The sequence below is a fragment of the Mauremys mutica genome, chromosome 6 (genome assembly GCF_020497125.1).
Source record: "Mauremys mutica isolate MM-2020 ecotype Southern chromosome 6, ASM2049712v1, whole genome shotgun sequence".
In the NCBI taxonomy this organism is placed as follows: Eukaryota; Metazoa; Chordata; order Testudines; family Geoemydidae; genus Mauremys; species Mauremys mutica.
Genome location: NC_059077.1, coordinates 46,775,902 through 46,800,782, shown reverse-complemented (window position 1 = coordinate 46,800,782; position 24,881 = coordinate 46,775,902). Strand labels below are relative to the sequence as shown.

At 43.3% G+C, this 24,881-nt stretch overlaps 1 protein-coding gene across 4 annotated transcripts in view; it reads left to right on the top strand.

Moving 5' to 3' along the window:
• The window catches only part of FCHO2 (FCH and mu domain containing endocytic adaptor 2), a 220,784-nt gene that overhangs the window by 45,856 nt on the left and 150,047 nt on the right, over positions 1–24,881 (top strand). For all 4 annotated transcript variants that reach the window (XM_045020805.1, XM_045020802.1, XM_045020803.1 and 1 more), the window contains 3 exons: positions 245–386; positions 479–631; positions 10,158–10,262. In XM_045020805.1, the coding sequence (XP_044876740.1) occupies positions 245–386; positions 479–631; positions 10,158–10,262 (400 nt within the window). The remainder of the gene's footprint in view (positions 1–244; positions 387–478; positions 632–10,157; positions 10,263–24,881) is intronic.

The window sequence follows — 24,881 nt, the reverse complement described above, 5'->3', positions numbered from 1 at the left end:
GGAAAAAAGCAGTAAACATTTAATTTTGTCTTTGAAGTTAGTAGAGAGGACTTTGAATAGGAAAAGGAATGGATTTGAATAAGAATGTGTTTTTTTATATCATTACTCATAGAGGAGAGTGCACTTAATAAGCATATCATCAATACCTCAGGGTTCTATTATAAAATTGTAGCTTGTTTTAAAAAGAAAAAAATGGAATTCAACATTAAATAATGTTTCTCCTCCCTGTAACCTTTATTTTTAGGACATTTGCACCAGTTTGGGATGTTTTCAAAATATCAACAGAAAAAGTAGCAAGCTGTCACTTGGAGCTTGTCCGGAAATTACAAGAGCTAATAAAAGAAGTGCAGAAGTATGGAGATGAACAAATCAAAGCTCATAAAAAGGTTACTCACTCTCCATTTTATGTGTTTTCAGTTGCTTGTTACAATTAAAATATTAAACTGGTCATTTTTGACAAGTATGTGATATTTGACAGACTAAAGAAGAAGTTTCAGGAACTTTGGAAGCAGTGCAAAACATTCAGAGTATCATTCAGGCCCTACAGAAATCAAAAGAGAACTACAATACTAAGTGTGTGGAACAAGAACGTTTGAAAAAGGAAGGCGCAACACAAAGAGAAATTGACAAGGTAATTTTGCAAAGTCTTATTTAAATGCAGTGTTTTGTCAAGTTGTTTAGTAATTTATGATGCATTTTGTGAATTGGCTCATTATTATTACTTTAAGAGAAATATTCAACATCAAAAATTGCAATAGATAAGTTTAATCTTTCCCGTTTCATGTGAAACATTGAGTGCCTGTTTGTAACCACTATTTTCTCAATGCCTTGTCTCTTGATTAATTGACCTGTTCACTGTTAAATGTTGTGCAAACTGTGTAGTTTAAACGCATTATGCAGTTTTTATTTTTTTTATGGCATTTATTGAAATTGGGTATAATCTTTTCAGCACCTGCTACATCCTTTTATTAAATCTAGTGCAGTCAAATATGTAAATACCAAATACCCTTATTTTAAAATGCAGGAGTTGAGGTTATGCTTCTATTTTGCTTAGTTGATTACACTTTTTGCTTTAGAGTCTGATATAAGTAATTATTTACTATTATCCTAATGCCTGGATAATAATACAATCAGAAAGTTACTGACAGAAGTTAACATTCATTCATTTTTCTTTTAGCTTCATTGTCTAAGATTCCAATGACCTCTTAAGCTATTTTCCTGTTTTTCTTTAACAATTTAATTTTTTTCTGTGAGAATGAAATGAGGATGAAAGGGGAGATTTTTCCATGTTGGAAAAAACTGGCCTGGCCAAAGATACCATTTATACTGAAATGGCTTGAAGAGGTATTAAACTGTTTTAGTTCTGTTATGTAGTTATTAGTCTATCATGAATCCTAAATATTTGGAACAAAGAGAGGTACTGGTTAATCTTTCCAGCCAGTAAGAAATTGAATAGTAGATGAGATTGGATAACCTCATCTCTGGAGAACAATGCATACCGGGCTGGGGCCAAATTTCCCTCTTCTAGGGCCCAAATTAGAATCCAGTTTACCACAAATGTGAAGTCTGACAGGGTTTTGTGCTCTCAGTTGGTTCAAAGGAAAACAAATCTTCATATAATCACTCTTGAATTGTGGCAGTCATGCTAGGCCTGTTAACGTTCTAGGACTTAATCAAAGGAAGACGCATAAGGTATGTCTACACTACGGGATTATTCCGATTTTACAGAAATCGATTTTTGGAAACAGGTTGTATAAAGTCGAGTGCACGCGGCCACACTAAGCACATTAATTTGGCGGTGTGCGTCCATGTACCGAGGCTAGCATTGACTTCCGGAGCGTTGCACTGTGGGTAGCTATCCCATAGCTATCCTATAGTTCCCACAGTCTCTCCCGCCGATTGGAATTCTGGGTTGAGATCCCAATGTCTGATGGGGCCAAAAATTTGTCGCGGGTGGTTATGGGTAAATGTCGTCAGTCAATCGTCCCTCCGTGAAAGCAATGGAGACAATCATTTTGCACCCTTTTCCCTGGATTGCCCGGGCAGACGCCATAGCACGGCAACCGCAGAGCCCATTCAGCCTTTTTTCACTGTAACCGTATGTCTACTGGATGCTGCTGACAGACACGATATTGCAGGGCTACACAGCAGCATCCCCATGCCTTTTGCATGTTTGTAAAGACGGTTACCAGCCCTACTGTACTGGCTGCTGCTTTGCAAGTTGGTAATGACGGTAACCAGTCGTACTGTACTGTCTGCTGCTGTCATGGGTGCTCCTGGCCAGCCTCAGTGAGGTCGGTCGGGGCGCCTGGACAAAAATGGGAATGACTCCCCAGGTCATTCTCTTCTTTAAGTTTTGTCTAATGGAGAGTCAGTCCCGCCTAGAATATCAGGCAAGCTTACTAAAGAACCAGAGAGGACAGCCGCTCCGGGTCAGAGCCCCATACATCCTGCAGAAATGATGAGCTGCATGCCATTCTAGGGGGTGCCCCTGCAACAACCCCACCCGTTGCTTCCCTCCTCCCCCACCCCTCCTGGGCTACCATGGCAGTTATCCCCCCATTTGTGTGATGAAGTAATAAAGTATGCCTGAATTTGAAACAACACTGACTTTATTGCCTCTGCAAGCAGAGATCAAAGGGGGGAGAGGAGGGCGGTTGGCTTACAGCGAAGTAGAGTGAACCACCATTCTGCACTTGCTCAGCCTATAGCTGAAAATGGGAATCTGTGATAAGCACTAAAGTAGAAGCACAGGCAGGACTGAATCTCCATATGTGTGTGGACCTTTGATTGACACTGGTAAAATACAAAATGTCCCAGGATATGTATGTTGGGGGACATTTCTAAACGGCAGCTTAATTTTTTTATTTGCAGCAAAATGTAGAGGTCTAAGTATCTGATTGTGAGCCCTAGTAGCAATGGGTAGGCTGGGGTAGGCGTGACCACGCGGTGCTGCTGACTGGGAGAGGGCCTGAGGCAGAAGCCTCCAGCTGGCAGGATATTCCAGGCAGGACTGAATTTCCATTACACAAAACTTAAAGAAGAGAATGACCTGGAGTCATTCCCTTTTTTGCCCAGGCGCCCCCGGCCAACCTCACCGAGGCCAGCCAGGAACACCCACGGGATGACGATGACGGATATCAGTCATACTGTACCGTCTGCCATCCGCAAGGCAAGGCAAAGGGATGCTGCTGTGTAGCACTGCAGCACTGCGTCTGCCAGCAGCATCCAGTAGACATACAGTGACATTGAAAAAAGGCGAGAAATGATTATTTTCCCTTTGCTTTTACAGGGGTGGGGGCTGATGACATATACCCTGAACCACCCGTGACAATGTTTTTGACCCTTCAGGCTTTGGGAGCTCAGCCCAGAATTCAAAAGGTTTTCAGAGAGTGCAGGAACTGTGGGATAGCTACAGTCATCAGTCGCCCCTCCCTCCGTGAATGTCCATTTGATTCTTTGGCTTTCTGGTATGCTTGTCTCAGCTCCTCAAGTTTCATGCAGCACTGTGTTGAGCCCCTGTTGTGGCCTCTGTCCATCATGGCCTGGGAGATTTTTTCAAATGATTTGGCATTTCGTCTTTTGGAACGGAGTTCTGAAAGAACAGATTCATCTCCCCATACAGAGATCAGATTCAGTATCTCTCGTACGGTCCATGCTGGAGCTCTTTTTTGATTCTGGGACTGCCTGGTCACCTGTGCTGAAAAGCGCTCCACGCTGGGCAAACAGGAAATGAAACTCAAAAGTTCGCGGGGCTTTTCCTGTCTACCTGGCCAGTGCATCCGAGTTCAGATTGCTGTTTAGAGCGGTCACAATGGTGCACTGTGGGATAGCTCACAGAGGCCAAAACCATCGAATTGCGCCCACGCTAACTCTAATTCGAAATGGCAATACCAATTTCAGCGCTACTCTCCTCGTCGGAGAGGAGTACAGATATCGATATCAAGAGCCCTTTATATCGAAGTATAGGGCTACGTTGTGTGGACGGGTGCAGGGTTAATTCGGTTTAACACTGCTAAATTCGATATAAACTCGTAGTGTAGACCAGGCCATACTCAGAATCTCGCGACACAGCAGTAATGCCAAAGTGGCAACAGGAGACATAGGGTGTATCTATATTGCAAAGAAAATCCTGCAGCACCGAGTCTGAGTCCAGTTCAATTGGCTCGGGCTGTGGGACTAAAAATAAGAGTATAGATGTTCCTGTTTGGGCTAGAGCCCAGGCTCCAAGACCCTCCTCCCCTTTCTAGGTTTCAGAGCACATGGTCAATCCAGAGCAGGGACGTCTACACTGATATGTTTAGACCTGCAGCCCAAGCCCCACAAGCCAGAGTGAATTGACCCGTGGTCTGACATTCAGTGCTGCAGGCTTTTCATTGCAGTGTAGACATACCCTAAACTCGTTGAGGGAAGGTCTGCTTTCATGTTCTCATGGGCAGAGGTGATCCTCCTCTCAGTAAAATATCTCCACATGCCTCCCACTTAACTGCACAGTGGACTGGTTCAGTAGATCAGAAGTGCTCCCAGCTGTGGGGTTGCTGATGTTGGAAGTTTTTTGGCAGAAAGAGAGACCTGGGCATGGATCTGATCTCAATTTAAAAAGAAAAAAAAAGTGTCAGTTGATTGTGTACCTGCTGCAGAGGAAGGAAGAATCTACTGACTTTGCAAAGGATGGGTTTGCCATTCCATGGAGTATTCCTTAATTTATGTCTTCCCTTCCATTTTCCTCGGGACAATCAAGAGGTAGTCTGCAATTCCCAGACTAATTCTTATTGCTCCAAAATGATCAAGGAGTTTGATACATGGATCTCTTAATCCTGTCCTGAGAGAACAAGGTCCCTCTTCTTCTGTCCCACCACTTTTTTGGCAGACACCAGCATCCGGATCTAGAAACCCAAAGTCTCTTGACCCTGGTCTGTGACAAGACACTAACTCCTTAGGAGTACCTTGAACAGGGTAGCCTTGATGGTATTTTATTCATGCAAAAAGAGTACTTCCTTTGCCTATCATTTGGTGCGGACAGTTTTCTCTTGCCTGGAGCAGGCCAAATGATCTCTGCTTGATGGACTACATTTACAAGGGACTAGCCCCCAGCTCTAAAGAAGCCCAAATGTTGGGATTTAGCATCCTAAAACAGTCATCAGATTGGGGGACAGTGAGATCCTTCCATCTATTTTGTTTCTTGAAAGTTGTGCTATTTCGCTACCTCCTTTCAGATCCCCTGCTTGTGGTGAAGCACTGGAATGGGTTACCTAGGGAGGTGGTGGAATCTCCTTCCTTAGAGGTTTTTAAGGTCAGGCTTGACAAAGCCCTGGCTGGGATGATTTAGTTGGGTTTGGTCCTGCTTTGAGCAGGGGGTTGGACTAGATGACCTCCTGAGGTCCCTTCCAACCCTGAGATTCTATGAACTCTGGAGTGTTAACCTTATTCTACAGTGATTATATGAATCCCTGTCTGACTATTTTTGAGGCCCTCCACTTATTGGACTAGAGTTTTCTCACCTTCGGTGTGGTTTTCTTGCTGACTATCCCCTTGGTTCAGTAAATAGGATTGCTGGCTGTCCTCTCACCTTAATTTTCACCGACAACAAAATTGTCCTTTGAGCTTGTCCTAGTCTTTAGTCTAAAGTCATCTTGTCTTTTCACTTGAACCAGGACATCTCTTTTCCTAGCTTCTGCCCCAGCCTAGGAGGAAAAGCCATAGTTTACCTAGATAGACTGGAACTGTGCAGGAGGGCCAATTTAGTTGACATACTCATCAAAGGCTTGATGAAAGGACTTAAAAGGTATATTATAGCAGAATAGATAAGATCCAGTGTCCAGGAGTGTTACATGTCTCTGGAAATGTCTTGTACACTTAGAATCAGAACACTCAAGCTGTGTAATGTCCAGTTTGTGAGTAGAGAAAGTTGAAGTATGGGTTGATGATTCATGCAAAGGCCCTCATTTGGCACATTCTCCAAATCTTCACTAAACACTAGTGACTGACTTTCAGGCATTGGCTGAATATACAGCTGCATGAAACAGTGCTCCCATTTGGAGCTACCAGTTCTGTCTATATTATGTTCTCTTTGATTCCATTTTACTCAAAACACTTCGGAGACATGTTATCAAAGGTTGTACCAGTCAACTCTGGATAGAGTGGTCTCTGACCACCTTAGGAGGACAGAATATATCTTTATATCACAAACATAGGGAAACAGTTGTTATCAGAAGACAAGGAATGTGCACCTCTGTGGTGCAATGGTGGGTGTCTACTGAAAGTTCATCATACAATCAAACATTGAACAGATATTGTACTCTGAGGCATCTGAAAGGAAAGTGTTTGAAAAATCTTATTACCAAATCGGGTAACCTTAAGCAACTATCTGACACAAATCTTAGTACTTGCTTGTGTTATGGTTTCATCTTGCTCCCTGTTATGTTAGCACAAAATCTTGAACTGCTCCGTTTGTAATGACTTTACAATATTTTTTGACTGACAGCCAAGTTTTTAGTTACAGTAAATCTACCAAATGGAGTCACAACAATTGCTTGTTGAGTGTGTTTGTGTACACATGCAAACATCCTGGTTGTAGAATTCTGAAGATGTTGTTTGATTATTTGCTATTCACTTGTTCAATAATTTTCCTCGGTAAGTTTCACAAAGTAGTTAAGTTTTCCTTCTTCAAAGCACAAATTGCTCTTCCTGTGCTTAGTTCATACATAGTTATGAGATAAAGAACCTTGATTTTTGTCTGTATTATAAACCATAGATGCAGCATTTAGACTGCTGTTTCAAGTTTAAACCATTTTTTAAATTTAATAAAATAAGTCTTAGCTTAAGTCTCATAACTTGACATTTCCTTGCTTTTTAAGGATTTGAATTGGAGAGATTTCACACTTAACCTTAATTTTTTTAAACCAAGTGTTTGTTTACGAAATATTGTGAGTTTTTAATACTGCAGGTACAGAAGGGTATTTGGAAAGTGGAGGGCAGGAATGTCTTCTTCCTCTGTTTCCCTATGGTTTGTGGAGATAAAAAGGCATGGGAATAATGAGTCAAGGGATTAATTGTATGTCAGGAATGGGAAGGGGCCAGGGCTAGGGTTGCCAACCGTCCAGGATTGTCCTGGGGTTTCAGGAATTAAAGGTTAATCTTTAATTAAAGATTGTCATGTGATGAAACCTCTAGGAATATATCCAACCAAAATTGGCAACCGTAGGCGGGGCTGGTGCATTCCATCTCTACCCTCTTTAATTCCAGTACAGTCGTTTCTGCTATGCAAGACCAGCCATGATTCCTTGGAGTGGAGAAATTTCTGTCTATGCCACAGAGCTTTGGCAAAGGCTGGAAAGCCCCAGCACTCTTAGGGTACACCTACACATCAAAAAAAGGCCCACGTAACGAGTCTCAGAACTAGAGCTTGGGTTCGTGCAGCAGTGCTAAAAAGGGCTATGAAGCTGCTTGGACTAGGGCTGGAGTCTGGGCTGTGAGACCCTCTACCCTCACTGAGTTTCAGAGCCTGGGCTCCAGCCTGAGTCAAAATGTGTGCAGCACAAGCCTGAGTTAGTTGACTGGTGCACTGAGACTTGCAGCCATGGCTTGCTTGATTGATTTGCTGTGCTGGCATACCCTTAGTTTCTGTTCCTTTGGAGCCCTGGCTGCTACTTCCCCTGATTGAACTGAGGTTCACAGAGACTATGCTCCTTAGTTTTCAGTTTTGTTTTCTAATCAGGGCACAGAATGTAACCATCCTTTTCTTGAGGACAGTCTGGCTTTAATTCTTTTGGTAATGATGACATTTTTTACAGGGATAGTGTTATTTCATATTTCAAGTCTTTAGTGAAATAGTTGCCATCTTTACAGAGGACATGATTAGTTTCAGTGGGTTGCATCAGTCTGATTGAGTTGTGGGGAATAGTGGTTATTTTATGTAAGAGCCAATTGTGATTATAACAACAAAGATAATACACAACAGTAATTAACTTTGTATATCTAACATGGTGGGTTGTAATTAAGGATTCAACTCTAGTTTTTTGAGTTCTAAATGTACAGAAAGTTTAAGGAGAAATCATCTGGTTTTTTTAACAAAAGGCTGCAAAAAAGCTGAGACACTTAGGAAAAAACATTAAGTTCTGTTTCTAACTAATTCTAGTTCAAAACTGGTAAGAGTACAAAGCCTTCAGAAAATTCAGTCTTTGCTTATGGATTATATGCCGTAAATTTTGAGAAGCGTTCTTTGTACTAAAAGGGTCAAATTCCTATTTTACATTAAAAACTGATCCCAACTTAATACCGAGGCACTGCTATACCAATATATTTTAAGATTATTAATGCCTACAAAAAGGAAAAAAAAAAATTCTTGTGGTTTCAAATAATGAAATTATTTTAGATTTGAAGTTAAGAATGGACCATTGTGATCATCTAATCTGGCTTCCTGTATAACATAGGCCACAGGACTTCCCTGAATTAATTCCTGTTTGAACTAGAGCAGGGGAGGGCAAACTACGGCCCGTGGGCTGGATCCAGCCCATCAGGGCTTTCAGTCCAGCCCACGGGATTGCCAGCCCCATGGCACAGTGGGGCTAAGGCAGGCTCTCTGCTTGCCCTGGCCCTGCACCACTCCTGTAAGCAGCTGGCACCATGTCCCTGTGGCCTCTTGGGGGGGGGGGAAAGGGCTCCGTGCACTGCCCTTGCCTACAGGCACCGCCCCCCGCAGCTCCCATTGGCCAGGAACGGGGAACTGCGCCCAATGGGCGCTTCAGGGGTGGTACCCACAGGCGAGGGCAGCACACGGCGGAGCCACCTGCCCCGCCCCACCCCCAGGAGCACTGCCAGACATGCTGGCACTTCCAGGAGCAGCGTGGGGCCAGGGCAGGCGGGGAGCTTGCCTTAGCCTCGCTGTGCACTGCTGCTACTCCCGAGCCGTTTGAGGTAAGCAATGCTGGGCTGAAGCCCATGCCCTAAACCCCTCCTGCACCCCACACCCCAATCCCCTGCCCTGAGCCCCCTGCCACACTCTGCATCCCTCCTGCACCCCAACCCCTTGCCCTGAGCTCCTTCCTGCACACTGCACCCCCTCCCACAGCCCGCACTCCCTCTTGCACGCCAACCACCTGCCCCAGCCCTATATACATGGCTCTGCATACAATTTCCCCACGCAGATGAGGCCCTTGGGCCAAAAAATTTGCCCATCCCCTGAGCTAGAGTGTGTCCCTTTTAGACAAACATTCAATCTTGGTTTTAAAATTTCCAGTGACACAGAATCCAGCACAATTTTGAATCCGCTTTCTGCACTTTCTATTTTCTTTATTTTTCCCTTTTCGAAAACCAGATTCTCCCATTTTTTTGCCTCTTGAGTCTTCCAACAGTTTTTTTAAATGTTATTTGAAACTGTTACATCTTATTTGCTCTGTATTCTGACCCTGCATTTTTCCTGCACCTTTTCCTTATTCTTCAGTTAAACATCTATTTGTGATGTCTAAAATGAGCTAATCAGTTACTCCTTAGCAATGTACAAAATTCTTACAATAGGTAATATAGGTAATAACTGGAGATATACCAATCTCCTAGAACTGGAAGGGACCTTGAAAGGTCATCTAGTCCAGCCCCCTGCCTTCACTAGCAGGACCAATTTTTGCCCCAGATCCCTAAGTGGCCTCCTCAACAAACAATGTATGGAGTAGCTAGTGCCAATAGGGGAATCTAATAAGGCCTATAGTATATACTTTCTTTCCTCTTTTTCCATCCCCAGAATAGTCGGTATCCAAAAACATGTATTCTGCTACCTTTTCTCCCTGCTGGCTCTGCTACTCACCACTTTCTAGTCATCTGCTTTTCATGTCAGACTTGTAGTTACCTTTACCTTTTATGACATTTCCCGAAGACCAGGTGCACCCTGAAATGTGGCACTTCCAATGATGTATTTCATGTACAGTATGGAGTTTGAATAAAAATATGATCATTTATTGTAAGTGCCTAAATTACCATTCAGTGGAATCTTAATAAACACATTTTACTATCTTCTGCCTCATGTCCTGTTGGACATTTTGGTATAAGTCATACCCATCTTCATCTTTTCAGTAATGATAAATATAAATTGCCTTAGGTTGGAATAAATTCATTGAAAAATATAATTGTATTCTAATAGTCTTTGTGTAATCTGTTCTTTACAGGCATCAGTAAAATCAAAGAAAGCTACGGATACCTATAAACTCTATGTAGAAAAGTATGCTGCAGCTAAATCTGACTTTGAAAAGAAAATGACGGAAACTGCACAGGTAAGTGCTGGATTATTTGCATCCAGTCAAGTTTGATTTTAGATGGCCCCAAAGGGACAAAGAATTTGAAGAGCAATACATTATAGAATCATTGTGAAGTAGGTCTATTTGAAGTTAATGAGAGCTGCATATTTTTAAAAGTAATTTGGGGGACACAAGATAAATTTAGGATGACTGTTCTGTTTCCACCCGTGAGATTCCTGAATGGACAAGTGTAGGCATGGGTGTTCTAGGATTTTTGAAGGTGAGTATTGGGAAGAGAAAGTGATCTTTTGTGGGGAAAGATAGATGTGTTTGCATGTTCTTGTGGGAAAGCCGGTGATTGCTGTAGCTGGGCGTTTGATCCAGAAGGAAGTTCTTGTATTAGAGTTCAAAAGGCAAGATGTAGTAGGGCAAGACTTAGGGTCCAGGAGGGGAAGACTTGTGAAGAATAGTCTAGACTCTTTTATCTTTTTGCTAGAAGGAATGAGAGCACTGGAGTGAGTTAAAGATTTGTTGGGGTTAGGTGGGAGGATGATAGGCCATAAATAGGAATTCTGCGTGGATATAGCAGTTAGGTAAAGGGGAGAAGGGACTGAGCAACAATCTTGGTTTTGACTCCCCAAAATCAGTACATGCTTCCTCCTTTTTTTCTGTTTTAAGTTTATGTGAACAGTTGTTCCTTTTCGATAGTGTTGTTTTTAAGTGTTTTGCATTACAGAAAAATATATAGGGCAGCAATGCAAAGTAGTAGAGTGAGAAGAATAACAGTCCACTCTAACAATTTCTTTAAGGTTTACTTGCTAGGATGAATGCATAGCCAAAAATAATATTGTAGTATTTTAGTTGTCAAACTCTTGCTTCCTGAGTTCTCCTACAACAATCCAGTCCCCTTCTCTCAAGTTTTATAAAATGTCAAATCTGAGTTGGAGAAAATTCACTTATGAAAGAATGTCCTGGTTGGGTCATTCTAGTTGTTACTGGTGGTTCTGAAATTGAAAGTTCCTTGTAAGTGGAGGGTAAGTGAAATAATTGCAGCTACTCTATTTTCCCCTACTGACAGGAAAGCACTGTAATCACTTATCTAGACTAGTGCTGAAAAACTCAGATGGAAAGTTAATTGTTAAATTTCTTCCTCTTGAGTATGAAGACTTATTTGCTAATATAATTGAATCAGAAGTTCTTCTTCAAGTGATGGTCTCTTTTATAGTCCACTGAGGGTTATGGGCTGTGTGCCTAGAGCCAGAGCTTTTCCAATATAGTAGTGTCTGTTGGTCCACGGCGTGTGCCCTTGTATAGCCTCGTGGTTTTGCCCGAGGCAATAAAGGGCGGGGTGGACCAGCTGCATCTTCAGTTGGTTCTCACTGCCACATGGTCTGAGTCAGAGCTTCTGCTGTTCTCTCATCTTTGGTGACACACTTCCCAAACTTTCCAGAAAAAACGACTGGAATCATCATGAGGAGGAAATCCTGGTTACATTGCTCAGGCTTTCCTAGAGAGTACAGAGCACCGTTTCATGTATTGGCTATCCCGCTTCTACCATGCTTGGTCCCAGATAACATCAGACCGCTGGGCTCTTCACACGGAAGAGTGGGATATTCTCTCCAATTCTGCTCCTCCCCTCCCTCCCAGCCCCCTTCCCTGTCCTCCTTCAGGGATGCTGCTCACGAGCAACTCCTTATCCAGGAGGTGCCGATGCTCCTCACTGTAGGAGCAGTGGAGGAGGTTCCTCAGGCGCTAAGGGGCACGGGATTCTATTCCCAATATTTCCCAATTCCCAAAGCCAAGGGGGAGGTCTCAGACCCATTCTAGACCTGCGAGAACTCAACAAGTTCATGGAAAAATTGAAGTTCCACATAGTCTCCCTGAGTGCGATTATCCCTTCTCTGGATCCGGGAGACTATTATGCTGCTCTCAACCTGAAAGACGGGTACTTTCACATATCTATGCAGCCTGCAGACAGACGATTCCTCCAGTTTGTGGTCGACCACAACCATTATCCGTTCACAGTCCTCCCCTTCAGCCTGTCGACAGCCCCCCAAGTGTTCACCAAGTGCATGTCAGTCATAGCAGCCTTCCTCTGATGGAGGCAGGTGCAGCTATATCCCTACCTCGATGACTGGCTGCTCAAGAAAGTGTTCCAGGTAATAGGTGGAGTCTTAAGTCTGTTTGGTCAGATCCACCTTAGAGAGGCTGGGTCTCCTTCTCAATGTGAACAAGTCAACTTTGTTACTGACTCAAAGAATGGAATTCAACGGTGCGGTGTTGGACTCAGTCCAGGCCAGAGCATTCCTACCAGAGGCCTGCTTTCAAGCAATGGCAAACATCATAGAAGGCCTCAGGCCATACCCGACCACTACAGCAAGGGTATGCCTGAGTCTCCTTGGCCACATGGCAGCATGCACGTACATAGTCCAGCATGCCAGAATGAGGCTCAGACTCCTCCAAGCGTGGCTTGTGTTGGTCTACCATCCAGGGTGTGACGGCCTGGACCCTGTGGTCACTATTCCACCTCAGGTCCCTTTGATGGTGGCTCGACCTTCAGTCAGAGTGCGAGGGAGTCCCATTCAACAGCCCCCAGCCCTCCTTGTCCCTGATAACAGACATGTCTGCGCTGGGATGGGGCGCGCACCTGGGAGATATCCAGACGCAAGGCCTTTGGTCTCAGGACGAGCTCTCGCTCCATATCTATATCAAGGAGCTGAGGGCAATCCGACTGGTGTGACAAACCTTTCAGGCCCAGTTGCATGGACAGTGCATGGCAGTTATGACGGACAACACCACTGCCATGTTTTATATCAACAAGCAGGTGGAGCTCGTTCCTCTCCCCTCTATCAGGAAGTCCTCCGGTTATGGGAGTTCTGAATAGCCCACTCCATTCACCTGGAAGAGTCCTATCTCCTTGGAGCACAGAACGAGCTAGTGGACTACCTCAGCAGATCCTTCTGTGACCACGAGTTGTCCATCCATCCGGATAGCATACACAACATATTCAAGTGGTGGGGACCTCCCCAGATTGATCTGGTCACCACACAAAGCAACAAAGTGCCTGCAATTCTGTTCTTTCCAAAAACAGCCTGGGCTCACTTGTGGATGCGTTCCTCCTCCCCTAGACAAGACGTCTGCTGTACACGTTCCTGCCATTCCCACTCATACACAAGGTCCTGCTCAAGACCAGCAGGGACAGGTGGTGATACTGGTGGTAATGGTGTGGTCTCTCCAACACTGGTACACCACGCTCCTGGAGCTGTTGATAGACGCCACGATTATGTTGCTATTCCTACTGGACCTGATTCTCCAAGACCATGGTTGCTGTCACCACCCTGGCCTACAGTCCCTCCATCTCACAGCCTGGAAGCTTCATGGCTAAACCTCATGGAGCTCCTATGCTCAGAACCAGTGAGGGAGGTCTTATTCGGCAGCAGGAAACCTTCTACTAGGGCTACATACTTGGCAGAGTGGAAAAGGTTCACATTCTGGTATGTTCAAGACTGCACAGCCCCGCTTCAGGCGTCCATACTTCTCATCCTGGAGTGCCTACTACACCTGAAACAGCAAGGCCTGGTAGTTTCATCCATCAAGGTGCATCTTGCTGCCATTTCAGCCTTTCACCCAGGAGTGGACGCATGTTCAGTCTTCGCCAGCCCCATGGTCGGCTATTTCTTCAAGGGTCTGGAACATCTATACCCACGAATTAGACAACTGGTCCCGGCGTGGGACCTTAACCTGGTCCTCTCCATGCTAATGGCCCCCCGTTTGAACCACTGGCGACTTGCTCAGTCCGCTACCTGTCATGAAAGGTAGCCTTCCTAGTCACCATTACCTCTGCTAAGAGGGTATCTGAGTTAAAGGCCCTCACATGAGACTCCCTACCCATACGGTTTTCTATAAGGACAAGGTACAACTCAGACCTCACCTGGCCTTCCTTCCAAAGTTAGTGTCCCAATTCCATGCCAACCAGGACATTTTTCTACTGGTATTCTACCCTAAACCTCACGCGAGCTGCCAAGAGAAGAGGCTTCACTCACTGGATGTTCGAGTGCTGGCCTTTTACATCGAGCGCATGAAGCCGTTCCATAATTTGATCCAGCTGTTTGTGGTGGACTGGATGAAAGGTCTCCCGGTCTCATTGCAGAGAATCTCATCGTGGATCACATCCTGCATCCGGACATATTACGAGCTAGCCAAAGTTCCAACTCCAGCACTTACGGCGCATTCCATGAGGACATAGGCTTTCTCGGTGATGTTCTTGGCCCAAGTACCAATACAAGAGATCATCAGAGTGGCAACATGGTTTTCGGTGCATACATTCACCTCTCATTATGCCATCACCCAACACACCAGAGATGATGCAGCATTCGGGAGAGCGGTGCTCTAGTCAGTGATTCCATAACTCCAACCCCACCTCCTTGGAATCGATATGAGCAATCACTCAAAGAAAAAAAACGGTTACTTACCTTCTCGTAACTGTTCTTCGAGATGTGTTGCTCATATTCATTCCAAACCCACCTGCCTTCCCCTTTGTCGGAGTAGCCGGCAAGAAGGAACTGAGGAGGCGCTGGGTCAGCAGGGTCCTATATTCACTGCCATGGAGGCGCCACTCCAGGGGGCTCCATAGCTAAGGGAAAAACTCTTCAACGACTGTGCATGCAGCGTACGCACACCTAACTGGAATGGATATGAGCAACACATCTCGAAGAACAACAGTTACAAAAAGGTGAGTAACCATTTTTTACTTACCTATAACTGGAGTTCGTGGTGTGTGGTCCCTATCCATATTCCAACCCACCCTCCTTCTCCTCTGCTGTGGATCTGGTAGATCTGCAGTGGGGAAGGAACTGAAGATGCTGTCGGTCCACCCCACACTTTATCACCTCAGGTGAAACCACAAGGCGTACAAGGACACATGCGCAGACCAATGGACGCTACTGTTTTGAAAACCTCCAGGTTCATGGTGCATGCACATAACCCTCAGTGGAATACAGATAGGAACTACACATCTTGAAGAACCTCCTGTTACAGGTAAGTAACCTCCCCATATCAGTTTTGCATAAGAAACAGAGCAGTTAGAGCTCATAGTTAGAGAAGCACTTGATATATGCTTTTCCTTCAGTCTGTCTGGAATCGCAATTTCTGATCAAGCATGAGAAAACTAATGTCCAAAGTCTTGATAACTTTGTGTTAGCTGAAACATTCAGTTCCCAAACATATTAGAGACTGTAACAGCTGATTTCATCAGGCTTGTTGTTTTGTGTCACATTTTAGTAACTCAAAGCCAGGGCATATCTTTGATTCCATTCCTGAAATCTTTGTTGGCATGGCTTCAGAGAAGTTAGAGACATCTGTCTGAAATATCAGATAACATATTTCTAGCAGAAGACAATATAAATTTAGATGAAGACCTATTGAAGCATGGTCTTAAGTCACATATTCTATGCACAGTATTCTATTAAGTTTACCTCCATGCAAGTTAAACATCTTCCTATCATTCATTTGACTACAGTTTTGGCTTTCCAAGAAGGTGATAGAAAGTAAACTGGTTTCTATTCTCCTCTTAGTTATTGGTTTCATGAGGGATATATTGCATTGAAATAGCTACTTTGGGTAGTCAGTGTGCATGTGCCTTGTGTGCACAAGCTTGGAATCTTTTGCATAGCCATGTCTGTCAGGGCCACTCTTGTGCCCTTTGCCTCCTTGTGATTCCACCAAGGACGTAAAAGATGGAGAAATCATGACCTTTTATGTTTCCTCTTACTGCCAATGGCTGTGAGACAGACGCTGGACTGCATCCAATCAGCTCACGCTTTTGTTTAAGCTTCAAACTTAACTGTGAAGAAATGCTCTTCTTGTTATTTTAATTTGTAAATTTTTCATTGTATTTGGATATTCTGGGGAAAAAACAGAAGAGCTGACAGGGGAGAGCCCCCTGTACACGCTCCCTCATCCCCTATAGAGCAGGGCAAAGTTACACAACCATGAGAAAGACCAGACTCTCAGTGCTTGGGTTTAACCTCTGTCCTTTGTGTGATGGGTATAGCAGGTGTCTCTTCTGCCTCAGGGAAGCTCATGTTACATGCTACATCTGCTTCTCTTTATCCTACACTTGGAAGTCAAGGGCTGTGAGGCTCAAACTGCACCTCTTGGAGCAATCCATGAAAGTGGCATCAGACCCATTTGGAAGAAACATGGTCCCAACTGGAACCTTGGAGCCTTTCGTCACTAGTGCCCCAGATACCTCCTTGATATTGAAGACATCAGTGCAGAAGGTGGGACAAAGAGCCCCTTAACATTTTGTGTTGGATACAGAGCACTGCTGTGAATGCAGCTCCAAGTGGACCTTATGTTTACCTCAGGTTGAGGACCTTCCAGGCCTTCCAGTTCCAAAGATGGTTGGAGGGCGCTGTCAGGAAAGAAAGCCAGAGAAGCTTTGGCCCTGGTGCCAACATCAATACTGAGCCCTTCTCATGCTGATACCCGCACTGGTCAAAGAACCACTCCAGCACCAAAGTTTGCCATTCAGTATCCATCCTCACTTTTTCTCCCAGCACCAATGTTGGCACCATCTTGGGCACTGGCATCATCTTCACCCAGAACTGTCCTTGAAGGTACCACCATTCCCAGGGGAGTTCTCCTCCTGTTCTCCAAGCTACTCCTCTCTTGGCTCCAGCAGAAATCCCTCTCCAGGGAAACTGAAGCACCTTAGGGGATATCCAAAGAGCCCCTACAAGATGGGTAGTGGATGGTCCACCCACAACCTGGCCAATACCTGTATGATCTACCACCAGAGCCCTATTGAGCATATTGGGGCCCACCATCCCACCTGTCCATGAGTTGTGTCCCATCACATATCTCCATGAGGAGGAGGATATCCCAGGCCCTCTCTGCATTTGTAGCCAGAGCCCTCACACCAAAACTGGAAGAGCAAATGGTCAAGTTAGCAAAACTGACCCAGGAGATGCTCCAGCTTCCCTCCCCACCCACAGAATCCTCTTTTTTTCCCCAGCAAGACTGATCTCCTGGCTCTGGTGCTGACCCTGGATGACTTTTTACATAACTCCCTACTGGGTGAATCAGTTCTGGCTGATGGGCTTGCTGCACATGTCAGCACAGGTCTCAATCAGATTTCCAGAAAGCCCAGACCTGTTGTCACAGAGCCAAGAACAAATTTTTCATCCAGACCCAGCATCTCTACAACTGATTACCTGAATGCTGGCTGGAGGAGTGGAAAGGTCACTCTTTACATGTTCAGGACATCTTGGCATAAAGCAGGAAACCATCCATGAGGAAGACCCATTCCTCTAAATGGAAGAGTTTTTCCATATGGCCGACCCAACACAATCTAGTTCTTGACCAAGCCTTGATACTGAAGATTCTGGATTACTTAATTGCAATTGAAATATTCTGGACTCTCCTTCAGTTAGATGAAGGGTCATCTGATGATGATATCAGTGTATTGCCCTCTAATACTGTTACTTTTGATCTTCTATGTGACAGTATTGAAGTTCCTTAGGGGTGTGATTGATGTACACTTCCTCACTGGGAACAGAGCCTACCCCAAGATGAGACCTCAACATTGCACTCCTGAAGATAATGGAGCCCTCTTCTGAGCCATCAGAGAATGCCCTGTCTGCTGTCTGACCCCTAAAATAGTCTTTCTGGTTGCTATCACCTCAGCCAGGAGAGTAAGTTAGTTTCAGGCGCCCAGGGTTGAATTTCTATATACAGTGGACATATGAGACCTCATCCAAAGTTCATTCCCAAAGCAGTATCTGAATTTCACTTCATTCAAGTAATCAGCTTACCTATATTCTTCCCTAAATCACATTCCACACACAGGGAAAAGAAATTGCACATCCTGGAGATACCATGCACTATGCTACTACATGGACAGGACTAAATCTTTCAGACTGCCCCCATGCCCATTTGTGGTGATAGCTGGTCACTCTAAAAGCCAAGACATTTAATCTCAGACTGCCTTAATGGACTATTGAGTGTATCACATTGTGCTACCAGCTGGCAGAGATACTTCCCCTACTGTCCACTAAGGCATTACCACAGTTCAAGCAACATTCTGTGCCTGTTTCTGAAATTTACAATACCGGTATGTAGAGTAGTCCAGTGATGTTTGTAACCATTATGTACTGGACTTGTCTGCTAGAGTCAATGCCAGATTTGGGAGAGCATTCTCTCTTGCTCGCTCTCTCTGCCCTAATGTAGATGGAGATATACGAGTATACTTTATTTTGATTTGGAAATCAGAATAAATGCCTTTATACTTGTATAACTGCATATACAGTAAAGGGGTGGTTGCCACTCTAACTATGCCAGCAGGGTTAAAGCAGAAAATTTTTAAGTGTAGATAAGCCCTTATTTCTGTTTTAAACTACATATATTTTGGTTTAGCAGCTTCATTAAGTTGATTTGGAACAGGTTTAGGCTAAACTGAAACAAGTCACTCTTAAAATGAAATAATTAACTGAAATAAGCATCCACACAGTAGTTTGCACCAGTTTAACTAAAATAATGCAAATTTATGTACACAGATCCTTACTCTAGATGTTTTCTTAATTCTTGTCCTATCCTCAATGGTTAAGGAGAACAATTTTTCCCCTCCTCCTTGTAACAACCTTTTATGTAATTGAAAATTGTTATCATATCCCTCCTCGGTCTTCTCTTCTCCAGACTGAACAAACCCAGTTTTTTCTATCTTTCCTCATAGGTCATGTTTTCTAGCCCGTTAGTCATTTTTGTTAATCTGCTCTGGACTTTCTTCAATTTGTCATCTTCTTTCCTGAAATGTGTTGAGAACTGGACACAATACACTAGCTGAGGCCTTAGCATGGAGTAGAGTGGAAGAATTGCTTCTTGTGTCTTGCTCTTATAACACGCCTGCTGATACATCCCAGAATAATGTTTGCTTCTTTTTTTTTTTTTTTTTGGCAACAGTGTTACATTGTTGACTCATATTTAGCTTGTGATCCACTATAATCTCCAGATCCCTTTCCACAGTACAGGAGAACCTCAGAGTTATGAACACTGGAGTTACAAATTAACCGGCCAACCACACACCTCATTTGGAATCGGAAGTACACAATTAGGCAGCAGCAGAGACCAAAAAAAAAAAAAGCAATATAGTACGGTATTAAACATAAACTTCTGAAAAAAGTAAAGTAGCATTTTTCTTCTGCGTAGTAAAGTTTCAAAGCTATATTAAGTCACTGTTCAGTTGAAAACTTTTGAAAGAACCATAGTTTTTGTTCAGAGTTACAAACAACCTCCATTCCTGGGCTATTTGTAACTCTGAGGTTCTACTGTACTCCTTCCTACAGACTCATTTCCCATTTTGTATGTGTGCAATTGCTTGTTCCTTCCTAAGTGGAGTACTTTGCATTTGTCCGTATTTAGTTTCATCCTGTTTACTTCAGACCATTTCTCCAGTTTGTCCAGATCATTTTGAATTTTAATCCTATCCTTCAAAGAACTTGCAACACCTCCCAGCTTTGTATCATCCACAAACTTAATAAGTATACTTTCTATGATATTATATAAATCACTGATGAAGATATTGAACAGAACCGGCCTCAGACCAATCCCTGTGGGACCCATTCCATGTGCCGTTCCAGCTTGATTGTGCACCACTGATTACTATTCTAGTCATAGTAATAGAGTTTAAGGGACCACCAAATAGTCTGACCTGTATATTTCACAGCCCACCAGCATTACCCTGCGCCCACACACTAAACCTAACAACTGAAATTAGGCCTAAGTATTACAGCCCCCCAGGCAGAGAATAGAAGGGACTGAGGTGCACCGGCAGTCAAGGCTTATGGAAGGGCAGGAAAATGATTGCGTGAGATATATACAGATAATGCCAGCAAATAACCTGCACCCACATGCTGTAGAGGAAGGTAAAAAATCTTCAATCATTGCCAATCTGATGTGAGGAAAAATGTCTTCCAGACTCCAGATACATGTGTGAAGTGTGTTTTGAGCCAGATTATGACTTGTGAATTTGAGAGGCTAGATTGTGATTGTTTAAAAAAACAAACAACAAAAAAAAAACACACACACACACTGGACACCAGGGTGTTTATGGTTTTTTTGCTCTTTCAAATTGGTTAAATAACTTACTTCTCAATGAGTGTACATACTTTTTTTGTCTTTGAAGAAATATGATTTAGAACTAACTTTATTGTTAAGGGTTTTAAAAAAAAACATATACTTCATATCCAATTTATAAGTTGAAGTAATAGACTGGATTTTGGAGTGACAATCTATATAAAGATGTATATAGGGGGATGGATAGCTAAGTGGTTCGAGCATTGGCCAGCGTTGTGAGTTCGATCCTTGGGAGGGCCATTTAGGGATCTGGGGCAAAAATCTGTTTGGGGATTGGTCCTGCTTTGAAGAGAGGGTTGGACTAGATGACCTCCTGAGGTCCCTTCCAATCCTGATATTCTATGATTCTATGATATAGATAGCCAGATCTGTATAATGCAATTGGTACACATGTCCAGTGAAAGTAGAATGTTGTATTTGCATAGTTGCCATTTCAATTAATTGAGAAAAACTCAGAACAATTTAAATGTAAATGTTGCAAAACATTCCTTACAAAAAACAAGTGTAACCTAAGTACAAGTATGAACAGTTTTAGTCCAAGGGGGTAACTTTTTCACAAGGTTAGAAGGTAAGAAGAGAGGCTTGTAATAAGTTCCTACACGGGCCTAACTTTAGCACTTTTTTAATAATTGAGGTGTAAATGCTTCTGTGGCTTTTTTAGTTTGAATGATTGCAGATCCATTTAAAATTTCCATATACAAGGAAATATGTTTACTTACCAAATGTTCTGTGAAAGTCTCTGTCTCTCTTTAGTAGGTTAACACTGACCTAGTTACCTTCCTTGCTAGATTTGGGATAATATGTTCATTTTTGGTGATGTCACTTTATCTTTATTAAATTGCTGAAAAGAAACAGACAGTTGAGTGTCAAAAACAGTTATGCCTCTTCAGTGAAGTACTTGTATGTCAATCATTGAGGAAGTTTAATATCTTGGAATCCTGAGCAATTCAAAAGTCTACAGGTGTTAAATACTGGTTCAGAAATCCAGTAGTGACTTTGTATGAGTAGAATACAGTTCTGGGCAAGTAACTTTTCTTTTCACAACACTTTTTGAAAGCTTACAGGAAGGGATATGTCTAATTTTAGAAAACAGAAAAAAAAAAACCCCATAAACTTGTACTTTAAATTGCATTTAAGTATAGTTTGAATGCACTGTTTGCAACTATCTTTTTATGAACACGAATTCATGACAACAATAATATGGAAGCACAAAATCCTAGATAATAGGCCAGTTTCCATTCTTATTTAATACTACCTTAAAAATATCTAAGAAGCAATTTGAATATAAAAGCAAAATGTCTAAATATTAATTAGTAAATGTTCTTCCTTGGATTATTAAAACAGGAATTTGGAAAACTTTTTATTACACTGAATTTCCACATATTCATCACTTACACATTTTGACAAGATGTCTGTGAAAGTTTAGAAGATGTATCTATTTCTTAAATAAGAGTAGAAAAAGACTGCTAAATCATACCTTCCGTTTATTTTTTGTTGATCAGGTTCGAATCAACTTCTCAGTAGTGAATGAGAGGTGATAGATTGAGTGGTGGTAGGCCATGAAGGGCCATAAAATTGAAGACTTGTAATTTGTTCAAAGTGATAATGAAGGGGAGTCAATGGGGAATGATAAGAAAGAGGTGGCATGGTCAAAGCAATGGGCTAGGAAAATGATCTTCGCAGTAGCATTCTGAATGGATATGAGTAGGGCAAGATTGTATTGTCAAAGCCAGAGAAGGATGTGATAATAATTGAGACTCAAGATGAGCACCTAGACACTGTCTGGATAGGAAAGATGGTATTTTAGAGATGTTCTGCAGAAAGAATATGCAAGATTCAGATATAGCCTGCATGTGAAGACCTAGAGAGAGGCCCAAGTTAAAGATGATGCCTAGGTTACAAGCCTGAGTGACGGGCAGGATAGTGGTGTTGTCACAGTGATCAAGAGAGGACATAGCAAGGTGGGTTTGGGGGGGATGAGATTAAAAGATCTGTTTTAGCCATATCGAGCTTGAGCTGATGACTAGATATCCATAAGGAGTGGTCGGAAAGGCAGGCTGAGGTTTTATTTTGGACAGGAGACAGGTGTGAGTTGTCAGCATATATATTGGTAGTTGAATTTGTGTTTGTGAGTGAGATTACCTAGAGATAAAGTGTAAAGGGGGAAGAGAAGGGGACCCAAAGACAGGATGGCTCAGTGGTTTGAACACTGGCCTGCTAAACCCAGGGTTGTGAGTTCAATCCTTGAGGAGGCCACTTAGGGATCTGGGGCAAAAAATTGGTCCTGCTAGTGAAGGCAGGGGGCTGGACTCAATGACCTTTCAAGGTCCCTTCCAGTTCTAGGAGATTGGTATATCTCCAATTATTACCTTTATTATTATTATTACCTTTAACCCGGTGGAGACAGAAAGCTTAGGGTGAAAGGGCAGTAGCTGGAGAAGCAAGTGGAGACAAGGGTGGGATTTTTTAAGACGATAGAGAGTAAAATAAGTCGTATTGAGGGGAAAGAGCCAGAGGAAAGTTGGAGGTTAAGGGAGGGGCTTAGAGTATGTTTGAGGGAGATCAGGAGATGGGGTGCGGTCACTGAGGCAAATGGAGGGGTTAGAAGAGAAGAGCAGATGAAAAATTTGCCTCTGAGACAGGGAAGAAAGTGAGAGTTGTTAGAGGCAAAGTGGGGAAGGGAAGGCAAGTTGAAGGGAGGAGTAAGGTCACATATTTTGTCAATTTTGCTTTGGAAGAAATTGCCAACATCCTGTACAGCAAGAGACCTGAAGACAGGAGGAAGTGAGTGAGCGTTTGAGGAGTGAGTCAAAGGCATTGTGGGCATGGGATTCAATAAAGTTGAAGAAGCAGTTCTTCCAGTAGTATCCCTGTGGGTGTTCCATTTTAGGTGTGCATGCACCCATTTACCTTTGATCAGAGATTTTAGTTAGGCAGTGCCTGTTTGGCCTTTTCATGCACTCCAGCCCCCTTCATGCCCTGCACCGAGGATATGTAGATCTGCACAGGCAAACTGTCCTCAGTTCCTTCTCAGCTGTTCTGGATATCTAACATGCCTGCATCGTGACTAGCATTACTGTTTTTGTACTTTAGCTAATTTAGTTTAGTTAGTAGTAGTAGTTTATTTAACCTGGTAGTTATTTTAGAGAGTTTTTTCATGTGATTACAACCTCCGCCTCCTCTAAAGGGAGCTCCTCGGGGGTGGTTCTTGCCATGGTATGCTGGATCCTGGAATTCAAAAGTTGCTTCTCCTGCTGGGAATCCAGCCTGGTTAGTGATGGACACTCTTAGTGCCTCTGCTAAATAGGAGACACTCACATACCTGCAGCGTGCGAGATCTGCATTTCTTTTAAAAGCTGATCAAGGAAGAACAGAGAAATTAAGTTTAGGCTCCTGATGGAGCAAGCTTTGCAACCAGCCTTGGATCTGGATACAGGGAACCCTACTGTACACCGGCCTCCAAATTTTATTAATGCCCAATCAATTGCTGCTTTTCGGTCACCAAGATCCTCAACAAAGAACAACACAGTAGGTATTGACTAAATTTAAAGAAAATAACTTCTAGCTCTCCTAGTAGAAAACGTCCAAAAAGAACTAGGTCACTTCAGAGACCATGTGCTCCAGAGACTGCAGGTCCCCATAGAGGCTTCAAGCTGCTCCGGTACTGAGAGCTCTTTGAAGACTTCCAGTTCTTTGAAACACCATTGTACCAGTCATACCTCAGTACTGAAACCAAACCAGCTATTGTTGAAGCATGATGAATCTAGGGGTACGTCTACAATACCCACAGGATCGGCGGGTAGCGATCGATCTATTGGGGATCGATTTATCGCGTGTAGTGTAGACACGATAAATTGATCCCCGATCGCTTTCTTGTCGACTGCTGAACTCCAGCTCAGTGAGAGGTGGAAGACAAGTTGACGGGGGAGCCGTGGCGCGCCGCGAGGATGCAAAGTGTAGACCAGGCCTAGCAGAGACTCCATTCTATTTCACAGTACATCATCTTACTCCCTCCGGTCTGTATCTGAATGAATATCCCAGATGTCTGCACCTGTATAATAGAAGCTGTCTATGTCGTCAGTACTGGAGTCATCTGATAGGCCTTTGTCTCAACAATCAGTGCCTTCGGTACCTGCCCCATCTTCCAAGATGGGGCCACCAAAGCAGACAGTTCCCTTGGTAGTGACACCGATTACTGCAGACTCTTGACTGATTTAAACTAATTTACAGCCAGTTCCATAAGAATTTAGATATTCTAGAGACTTAATTATGTCAGATGAGCTGGAATCCTCCTTGTTAATCGATACCAGTACTGTGATCTATTGGGTCACCGAGACCATATCTTTCACTAGTACATCCTTGCTCTTCAGTACCGACTGCATCAGACAGGCAGTTGCATTCACCTCAGGCATCTGCTCCACTATTGGATTGTCAAAGATGATTCCTCAGATTCCCAGATTGTTGTAGGAATCCCCTGACTATTCTACAACAGGCATTCCCCCATCTTTCTACTATGAGATT